Source organism: Acanthochromis polyacanthus, chromosome 20, assembly GCF_021347895.1.
Source record: "Acanthochromis polyacanthus isolate Apoly-LR-REF ecotype Palm Island chromosome 20, KAUST_Apoly_ChrSc, whole genome shotgun sequence".
NCBI classification, from domain to species: Eukaryota; Metazoa; Chordata; class Actinopteri; family Pomacentridae; genus Acanthochromis; species Acanthochromis polyacanthus.
Window position 1 is genome coordinate 21,190,450 of NC_067132.1, and position 11,262 is coordinate 21,201,711.

The 11,262-nt window shown below is 40.7% G+C and overlaps 1 protein-coding gene across 1 annotated transcript; it reads left to right on the forward strand.

Annotated features, from left to right (window-relative positions):
- Positions 1–701: 701 nt before the first annotated feature.
- insig1 (insulin induced gene 1) lies at positions 702–9,148 on the forward strand. Its single transcript, XM_022207003.2, has 7 exons — positions 702–839; positions 1,056–1,429; positions 1,505–1,857; positions 3,654–3,778; positions 4,018–4,184; positions 4,872–4,971; positions 6,998–9,148. The coding sequence occupies exons 3-7, from the start codon at positions 1,521–1,523 to the stop codon at positions 7,025–7,027; spliced, it is 759 nt and encodes a 252-aa protein (XP_022062695.1). The 5' UTR covers positions 702–839; positions 1,056–1,429; positions 1,505–1,520; the 3' UTR covers positions 7,028–9,148.
- The last annotated feature ends 2,114 nt before the right edge of the window (positions 9,149–11,262 follow it).

Sequence of the window (11,262 nt, forward strand, 5' to 3'; positions counted from 1 at the left end):
CCGCATTTTAGTGCCACATAATTACCAAAAAACAATGAATACAACACCCAGAGACATCAGCATCACTCTTAATTACACCAAAAAATGATTTTAATTAAATTCGATTGAAATGCAATGCTATCTGATTAATACGCTTCCTGTTTCAGTTAAACAAATTTGCTGCAGGTCATGATGCTTCCCTCAGTTTTGCAAGTCAATTTGCATTTAAAGAAAAGATCCAACCATGGTGTTGCTTTCTACTAAGTGCCAGAAGCTGATTTTAAATACATCTGTCTTAGCTGGAGACTTTTTTTTTTACAGTTAAGATGAATTAACTCTAACCTCTTGTTTGCCTAATAGGAGAAACAACTCAAATGAAGTTTGCACAGCAGAGTTTTGTCTGTTTTTTAGGTGTGGTTGATTTTCTAATGAATAACATGTTATGTACGTGCACCCTAAGGCACACAGAGAAGCAAAACATGCGTCTGTAGCTGTATGTTTTCTACTGCACGTATGCAGTAGGTGAATGTTTGTTATTGCGCTGACCTACAGACCTTCTGACTGGGCCATAGAGAGTCTTGCAAAATCCGTTCCCATGTTGTTGTCGTGCCTTGAATGAGTGTGTCAGCCGGGCATTGAACTTTTTTTCCATTCACACTATCTCTAAATGATGTGCAGTGGCCTGTACAAGCCTCCTCCTGAGCCACACCTCCTATGAAAGTAACCCAAAGTTAAACTTTTTCATCAACATGAGAAAAAAACAAATGTGCCACTAACCTCATTTCCCAAAAGCTGCCTATATAAGAGAAGAGAGAGGAAAAAGCTTCTCTCCAAGGAGGATTGAGGTTGACTTCTGCATGGTAAAAACATATTTTCTCAGCAAACTGCAGATATTTAGTGTCTTCTACAGTTTTTAGTGCACTTCTAATCACTCTGTCTTCACATTTGCTGATGTAATGCCGCATTTGGAGCATTCACATTTCACACCCAGCTCTCCAAATGCTCTTTATAGCATGAGTTGCATACGTTTTCGTGCCATTTTGAGTGTCTCTCTCTTGTTTCCACTTTCATTTCAGCTCTCCAGCCTCCTGCTCTGTGCGTCTGTCCCGGACGAAGGGGGCGGTGGGGTGGCGTCACGTCATATCAGCCGCCGCGCTCTGATTGGCTGCCGATTCTCACCCGACACAGCTGTGATTGTTTTCTGCAGAGGAAGCTCTTGTCCCTGCTATGAGCTCTGTGCGCTGGAATGGAGTAGCACTGTGCGTGTGGTGTTGTGTTGTGTTTTTCCCCCCCTCCTCTGCGTGTTTGATGATGATGATGTGAACAAACAAGGTGATTGAAAGCCCTCGTTTGTGAGAAGAAAAGAGCAGCGAAGCAAAGCAGAGGGATCCTGGTTTAAATCGTTTTCTTCCTGGGAGAGGAGAGACACTGAAGACGAGTGGAGATCAAGGTAAAGGAGCGAGAATCAGCTTTCAACTTTCATCCCCTATACATGTCTAAATGTAACCACGATTACCTTCTCTAGCTACAAAAAGTGCCAAATGTCCAGACTGGAGGACCACTGCTGGAGCTGCTCCTGTTCACCCAAGGCTGAAACTAAGCACTCATCATCTGGAGCGAACTGGTTGGCATCCAAAGCCGAAGAAATGATGTCCATCATCACCTCGGTGCTCAGCAATGCCTACCTGTCCCTGCACGACGTCCGCACCGCCAACCTCATCCGCCGGGGTCTGGTCCTCTTCACGGTCGGGGCTTTCCTCGCCCTGGTGCTCAACTTGCTGCAGATACAAAGAAATGTCACCCTGTTTCCCGAGGAGGTGATGACAACTTTGTTTTCCTCCGCCTGGTGGATTCCGCCTTGCTGCGGCACAGGAGCCGGTGAGTGCTGCTTGGAAGCGTTAAATTAACATGTTCCGAATAGTTTCTGGAGGTTATCAGGAGTTTACTGCTAATTTTGGGGGATAAAGGAATGCAGAGAGGGGAGGGGTTACAGTGTGGCAGCTTTCCCTTAGAAAGATAAATAGGGAAAGGACAAAATAATGTCATTACATGTGAGTTATCATTCATTTATAGGCGCTAGAAGTCAGAAAATGGAGTGTATGAGCTGCATTCGGATCACACGCCAAACTAGGTGGCCAAATAGTGCGATTTTAACACATGTACATCAGAATAACAACACAGTTTTGTAAACGCCTCTATCATCAGCTACTGTATGATCAGGTGGTCATTAGTCGTCATTCGGCATTGTTTTTGCGCGCTATTATATAAGCGTTGCTGTGTTGCTCTGTCTTGATGGTTTTGTCTGGCAGGCAGCTATTAAAAAAACAGACTGTGCTACAGATGGTGCAGAGTCCTGCGCTCTGATTGGTCGCAACAGCCGGATACGAGGCGAGCTGCGCTCTGATTGGTTTTTGTCATAACGGGTGAGCTGAGGGGGCGGACGCTTTCGAGCAGGAACCCGGAAGTCAGAGAAAAAAGGGGGAAGAAAAAGAGCCGCTTCCTCACATGGCTCCTCCTCCCATGTGCTATAGGGCAGAAAACAATCCAAAAACAAGATGTAACGTCATGTTGTGTTTTGTTGGCTTTAGTTGGTGTTTTATAAAAGTCTCTGTCGTGTAGCAATTTGTTTAAGGTCTTAACTGTGTTTACTTGGTGCATTTAATACTCAAGACTTAGTGTAGAAGAACTTTACTGTGGTGTTTTTAGTCCCTACCACCAATAGTGACTGCTTTTCAATTTAATAGGCAACTTTTTAATTCTTTAAGTGTCAGACATTTGATAAAATGCTCTTCTTTCCTCTCCCAAAGCTGAAGATAATGTCTTTAAATGTCTTGTTTTGTTTGACAAACAGTCCAAAATAGCAGGATACCCAGTTTATACAAAGAAATGTAGCATGTTTTCAGATGTTAAGAGCCTGAAACAATAAATGTTAGGCATTTTCCCCTTGACATAAGATTCAATTTGTGTATATTAACTAACCAAACCAATGAGTTTTAATTTCAATACAATATAAAGCTACACTAATGTTTGACAGCGAGGAAACTGAAAACTACACAGCTACTTTCTTGAATTGGCATTTGGAATTCAAAATATATGGCAAGCTATTATAATTTAACTAAAGATCAAGGTGATGTTAAATTAATGTATTTTAATCTGTCTGAGATTCAAATATATTTGTTTTATTGATGTCAGTGATTCAGAAAAAAGGCAAATCCTCATAAATAAGAACTGGGACTTACCTAATATGTGGTACTTTATCTTGTGCAGTGATGTAAACAAATTGAAAAGTTTCTAATTAGTTTTCTGTTTAGTTTCTCATCAGCTACTTGACTAATTGTTTCTTTTCCCTATTACTGTGCAAACACATACAGATTTATTACGTATTTGTGCTTCTAGGTTCCTTTTTTTGTGTTTTCTGAACTGTACAGACTGTGTGGAGAATAACTCGTCTAAAAACTGCACACAGTCAAACAAATGGAAAGTTGAAGAAGCAAAATTAATGAATTAATCTGTAGTTCTTTTGTAAGTGGTTTTCAGCATATGCGCAGTAGGAGTGAGTCACTAATAATTGAAACGCATGCTCAGCAAATAATCTCTCACGGCTGCTCTCTTTGCGTTTCGCAGAGTTTCTGCTTATCTTGTATAATTCTGGTCTGTTTGTTCCTTTTTCGCAGCTGTCGTGGGTCTGCTGTATCCCTGCCTTGACAGTCATTTGGGAGAGCCACACAAGTTCAAGAGGGAGTGGGCCAGCGTCATGAGGTGCATCGCCGTGTTTGTCGGCATCAACCATGCCAGTGCTGTATCCTTTCGCAATGGACTCAGATCATTTCAGTGCCTTTTTTGTCATAGTTAATAGGAGGAAAATACACCAACAATTTGCCACTAGTTTGGCTAGCATCTCAAGCAACACGATGACCTGTTGTACACTTTGACATTAGGTAGTGATGAAACTCGGTGGTCGTACAAATATTTGCGTATTAACTAACTTAATGCTGGCATCAGGCTTCTCGACTTTGTCCTTAACATCCTGTGACACAGAAACTAGATTTCGACAACAACGTGCAGCTCTCTCTTACGCTGGCTGCCCTCTCCTTGGGCCTCTGGTGGACCTTCGACCGGTCCAGGAGCGGCTTCGGCCTGGGCATCACCACTGCTTTCCTAGCTACTCTGATCACACAGCTGCTGGTCTACAACGGAGTTTACCAGTAAGTTAGCAAGAGCACAGTGTTCAGGAAAGCCTTGCAGTGCAGTTTTCACTTTTGATGAAACAAAACTTTGAAAATGATTCATCACAAGTGCTTTGTCATCCAGAATTTTTTTTGCTTTCATATGACACCCACATCGTTTGGTCGAAGTGTGAGAGTAAACCCAGGTGTGGCGTGATTACAGTAGATAAAGCACCTGGAAATGTCTGTCTGCTTCCCAAAAAAAGCACTGAGGTGTATTTACAGCCCCTGCCCCCTACCTGCACCAGTGACACATCATCAGAAATATGCAGCTGAGATATGCAACTGCTGCCCAGAATAAGTGGCTGAAAAGACAGCTGCAGGTCATGCTGAGATTACTAAGTCGAAACTGAGAATCAGACTGTTTTAATGCCAGCATGTTGGCTATAATTTTTCTCCGCTCAGATCTCTGTCCAGCATTGTGTCTACATTGTTTTTGTTTGGTTATTTTTTTAACTTCTGCGTATCCTAATCAGAACTTTAACTGAAAATAATGTTGTTATTGGATTTTTCTATTATATCGGGTTGAGAATTTAGTTTTCATTCTGCCTCCAGCGTAAGATGCAGAGCAGAAAAACCACAGCTGCAGAGACTTGCAGTCTATTTACTCTACATTATTAATCATTATTTACCAAGACTCTTTGCTTTGCTTTCCTTCTCTTTTAGATACACATCTCCAGACTTCTTGTACGTTCGCTCCTGGCTTCCATGTATATTCTTCTCAGGCGGTGTGACTGTGGGCAACATAGGACGGCAACTCGCAATGGTAAAGTCTGCAACTATTTATGATCCTCTAATTTAGTGATCGGACGGATGTGTACGCGTTTTTGTATTTTCCTGATACTGCATCAGGTCAAACTTTACTAGACCTTAAAGGAATACTGTCAGTCAGTAGTAAATCTGCACCAACAAAACTGCAGATAAAGCATCCTCATTACACAGTTTGCCCTACAAACTACTGATAAGTTTATTTTGAGCACAGTTCATATCTTGTACTTAGCAAATAGAATAGATTAGATGTACTTAATAGGAAATAAAATTCATCAGTGCAAACAGAACTTCCAAACACATGGAGCATAATCCGTATTTTCCGGAGCCAAATAACTGGGTCCCAAAGTTTTGCATTTATCCGACTAAAGATTAGTTTTCTCCACTTCAAAAGTTCAGCCAACAGTGTATTGCTTTTTAATAAGCCTGGGAACTACTGGTTGACAGTTAAAAAGTTCTCAATACAGCTTTCCTTGTAGTTTATTGGACATTGTCTGAGACAGCATGAATTCTGGGAAAAAAATTAAGAAATCAGTAGGATAAAATTGAGTTACTTCCATGAAAATACATTCATGGTGTATTTGATATTGAGTTAGTCTGAATATTAGTTCTGTACATAAACAGCAGGGATGAAATCTTCCTTTTCAGCTGGGAGGTAAACTATTCGTTTAAATGGCTACTGAATCATTTCTTTCACTGCTGCAGGTTTCAGTGGAAACCAGTCACACGATGTTCTTGATCTCCTTCCAAAGGCTTTTCTAACTTGCCAAATTAAACATTCAGGGGCAAACACTGAATCTGCGTGACACATTTTAAGTTGTATCTGTCATATTTGCATGAAACATCCCTCCACATTTATCAGCATCAGCCTCTGCGCTCTTGTCTTAACTGGAATAGAAAACGCTGACTTCAAAAGCCTCCCCCTGCACCACGCACGCTTTATTTGCAATTATTTAGCTGAACCACAGCCGCAGATAACATTGTCAAATGGTTTAAATTCGTGCAAAGAGCATTGGACGCCCCCCTTCCTTCATAATTATCCCATCAAGTCAGCTTTGATGTCTTCATTAAGCTTCTGCCCAGAAGCCTCACCTCATTCTGTCTGTAAAGTAAGAGTCCCGTCACTCCCTCAGTTTGACTCAGTGAAAGCGTGAAAGCAGATTAAGAGCTGTTGTTTTTCACAGTCGTGGCGAGACACAGAGCCAGTCAGGACTCGGCTGACCAGAGGGTCATTTGCTACTTGTTGTTTTTGTTTGTGATGAGGCCGGAGGAATGTTGGCACAAGTCTCAACTCGTGGTTTTGTTCTGTGTTTTTCTCTCTTTTGCTCCAGCGGGTCATTTATGAGAAGGATCAGGAGGGACATGGGACTTTTTTCCCTCAATTTTGTTTTTTTGGTGGCTTTTTTCTTTCCATTTTGGGTTTAAGCCAGTTACAGTGAAACAATCTGTTTAGCAGAATTAACCATGAAGATTTTTTTTCTAAAAAGCCCCCTTTTCTCTGTCCTGGTTTTATTAGATCTGATTTAAAGCTGAATGGCTGATTATTCTACCATTTTCACCACAATACAGTCGCGTGTGTTGATTTAGAATCCATATCTGACCTTTTTTTTTTTTTTTTCCCCCACAGTATTTTTAAACTATTTGGCGATGGGCAAACTGAGTAATGAGCACGCTGTACTTTCCCCTCTGATGGTACAAATGCTCAGTAGCCAAAGGGGAAAAGAAATCTAATAAAAAGGGGAACTGAAAGACACATTATGACACTTAAACTAAGCCTTTATATGAGCTCGACCGGCTGCAACAGATTCATATTTACTCAATTTGAAAATCTCAGTTCACAGATTTTGGTTTCAGCTGCAGTTTTGACTTAAATCTAATGTGTGGTTCGTGTCTTAAAATGAGTCGCACAAGGCTTGCCAATTAACTTAACACACATTACTGAACTTCCAAGTGTAACTAGATGGAAAAAATTGAATGGATCAGTTGAGTGATTACTAACACAAGCCTTCCTTGTCTTCCTTCAGGGTGGCGTGGAGAAGCCCCACATGGACTGAACCACACAACGGCAGCGAGAGAGAGACAACCAGGGCGAAGGGCAGCCATAGTAAAAATGGATTAGCTATGTGAAGAATGAGAGGAACAACAGGAGAAAAAGGACTCATCGTTTTGACTTCATCCTTTGTTCTCATAACAAAGTGCAGGTCAGAAAAGCCCCTCATCTAACGTGCCATGTCCTCTGCACCTCCTTGTGGCCAAACCGCCTCTCCTCCCTGTGTTCTTACTCCCATCAGCATTAAGGCTTCCTTCACACCAGACAGGAGGACAGTGCTCGCCTTTTTTTGTGTGTTTGAAGTGAGCAGTCGACGGATTTTTATTTTAAGGAGAGGACGTGTGTGCTTTAGTATCTTGGTCATAGCAGAGAAGACAGGATGGGGGTGCTGTAAGGTCTGTTTTTTTTTTATTAATTAGTCTGAATATATTATGATCTAAAAGGGAAATGCTGCTTGAGTGGGCAATGATGTCTTCACTCTCACACAGAAATGTATTCAGTGGCCTCAGTAGCATCACTGAGATGTATGTTCCCAATCAAACCAAACTGGGTATTTATTTTGTAGGTTTTCAGTCGCCCCAAACCAAAAGTATGTGTGATATCGAGTGATGCTTCACATTTTGAAAGGAGAAGTGTGATATTTTGGGGAAATGTTTGCGTTTTATTCGACAGTTAGATGAGAATAATGGGGAGCATCTTGTTCAAGGTGATAGAAGGCCACTGGCTTCTACGTTTAACGCACAGAAACACGAGTGGCATCGAGTGTCTCATCCAATAATTTCCCAAAATATTGATTTTTTTATTTTTATTTTTTTATAGATGACAGTCAAATGAGTGAAGACGAAATATTTCAGAAGTGCCAATTAGTTTACTATTGACTCCTATTCACTGGTGTGTATGGGGATTTGTGAGATGTTCTTTAAGAGTTGGAATATTTGGAGCACAAAATGCAACCTACTTAGGATTTTTCAATGGAGATATTTACCAGTTAATGGTGTTCTATTCACAATCACAGCTATCTGTCAGTACAAGATTGCTTTTTAAATTTTGTTTTTGAGAAATTGCCCTTTCAATATTTTTTTAATAAGCCCTGGACAAACAGAGGATTGTTTAAAGAAGGAAAGAATGTGAACATGAAAGCATTAGTCTGGACTGAGAAAAATGTCAGAAATGTGAACATGTGCAGAGTGAAACAAGCCACCAGCGTGGACCGTGTTGTGAAAGAATGTACCAGAAGTATCCCGCAACTTTGCCGTGATGGTAGTAAAACACTTTCGAGTGAACTTTTCATCCGTCTTGTAGAGTGAACCTTTGCTTCCCATCGAGACAAACGTTTTACTGCGTGATACGACACCTTTTCCCCTTTGAATTGTATCTCCAAGCTGAGAGTTTGGGAACATACAGCGATTAAATGAGAGGGCAGGACATTATTACTTAAGATTTGCAATCTGTGATTGCCTGTGTATTATAGAATGTAGTGCTTTTGTCACTATAACATTTTAGTTTTATCATTTGTATAAACATATTGACATTACTGCTTGTATGTATACTGGCTTGCCTATGTAATCAGACAGGTATTATTACCATACTAGACCTAGTTAGTGTTTGGGGGTCTAAAGGATTAAGTGCAATCAGACTATTCATGAGCCGATTATTCTTCCTTATTTATTATTTCTGACAAAGGCTAAAAAAACATTAAAACTTGTAAGCATATGCAGTGTGGATCATTCAGAAAAAGCAATAACATCTTTTGTTTTTTTGTGACTTTTGTCAGAGATTTACATGCCTTTAGAGTCAATACCAATGACTCTCACCAGAGAGACAGCGTTAAAAAAATACATATATTGTGTCAAACTGTTGTAAAAAAAAAAAAAACTCATTTAGTAGCATTATTGAAGGATACCTGATTTATTTTTTTAAATACTTTGTGTGGCAGATCACTTCAGGTTGGGTCTGCTGACATTCAGGTGTGCTAAACTGAAGAGGAAGCTTTATTTTTTTTGAAGTGGTGAAGCACCTTTTTTTGTTTCGATGTTTTAGAGTTTCTGTGTATGTCTCATATTTCAGCTGTGTATCGTTTTTGCTACTTTGAATTTAAGTGAAAAATAAAAACACCTGATGAGGATCTATGTGTATTGTCATTACTCGCATACGTACGAGGCTGGATTTAAGTTGGAGACATGAGATAAACATAAGGTTTGACTTTGTTTCCGGTGATAAATGATAAACAAACAAAATTAATTTGACTACCAGAAACTTGCCTAATTACACAAATCAACAGCATCAGTGAAACAATAGCCCTCAGATTTTATTTGGGTGTCAAATGCAGCCGCGGCTCAATTACAATGGAGCTTTCTGGGGTGCTGATGATGGCATTTGTTGTGTCTGCTGTCACAGTCAAGTTGAATAGATGAGGACACTCTTTTGTCCCAGCTCTCTGTCAGTCTCCGAAGCCATTATAATGCATTTGGCTGCATCTTCCCTCTCTTTCCTGTTCTCTGCAAGACCCTCCCCGACCCAACAAAAAAACCCCTGAAACCACCCCCCACCCCTGTGTGTCACTGGGATCATGAGGAACTGCCCCCTCCCCTCCTTCCTCTGTCTACCCCCTCTCTGAACACGCCTTTCTGGAGGGCAGACTTCTATTTATACCTAGCGGGGGACTGACAGTTAACCTTTTGCACTGGGGAACATTTCTGGGAGTGGGGCCAATATCTGAGAGCTATTCTGAATCAAACCCTCATTCTGGGAGGCTCTGCATACATCTATGTATCTGTTGTGTTTCTCTCTATCTACCCATCTATCTATCCATCTCTCTCTTCCTCCATGTCTCTGACGGGGCAGCGATCCAGCGCCACACGCCACCTCTCCTCTCTCCCCTCCTCTTTCACTCTCTTACTCTTCTCAGGCAGAATAATTGGCGAGGCTTCAACCTCCTTTCATTTCCAGCCACAGCAAACTGAAAGACTCCATTAGAGCACCTCCTTATTGCCAAAAGCACCCCCTTCTCCCTCTCTTTTCTCCCCCCTCCTGCTCTCCCAATCCTTCCTTCAAGGCCAGCAGACGAGCCGGGTCCCATCTGATCTATTGATTTGCGCCATCTATAGGTTTGAGGCCGCTTTCCATCCCTTCGCAGCACCTTTGTGACTCTGAAAATTCCTTGTTATTTGGCCTGTAATTTGATGCAGCGAGTCGACTGCCAGTAAACATGAAGCCAATGAAAGTTTAACAGCTCTACACTCAAATATGGCCTTTTTAAGTTATTTATTTGACTCCTCGCTGCACTTCAACGTCTCCAAAATCTCATGTTTCTTGTAAGGAAGGAGAAATAGTTTAGTGGAGCAGTCATCACACCGCAGTATAGAAGGCAGAATAAGAGCAAACGGTATTGATCCCAGGAGGAAAACTACACTATAAAAAGAAAATGTATGCTAAATAAATAAAAGACAGAATTTGCCACATATGATACATTATCCTCCAAAATTAATCATGCAGCTTTGTGATAGTCCAGCACAAGGTTCTACAGTATAAGTAGCACATTTGGAATTAATATGTATGTATAAATGAGCAATTATCTATATATTAATATGGATGCACAATAAATCTAGTCAACTGTAGGTAAAACCAAAGTGTAAACATAGAATAAATTAGATTAATTTGTGCATGTAGGCAGTAATATATGTAAACATGCTTGTGGTTTAACAGATAATGAGATAACATTAGCAGTACAACAATATGACATATTATGGTGGCAAAATTACTGCACTGTAGGATCCTGATATCTCAGTTTATCATTATTTAAAGTTCTGAGGAGCTAAAGACGCCTTTAATATGAGGCAAAACATCTTCAAGTATCCAAACTAAGCCAAGTTGCCTCAGCACTTAAAGATGTGTTTGGCCTTGAGAAATTTCAGTGATTTTGCAGCATCTCCAAACCAAACTTTTGCATGGGAAAGAAGGGTTCTGCTCACATTTGTATTGAGAAAACAGTTTAGGGCGCAAAACTTGACTACATTACTTCCTCGGACTTTCGTACACTAATTGCTCTTCAACTCACTGCCCCTCAGCGGTTCCCAGGGGTGGAAGTAACCTTGAGTATTTCTATTTAATGCTACTTTATCCTTCTGCTTCTCCACTACATTTCAGACTAAATGTTGTACTTTTTACTGCGCTACATTTTCAGTATGTCACAGCTGGATTTACTTCTTTTGTTTAAGATTACAGTGTACAATGGCATTA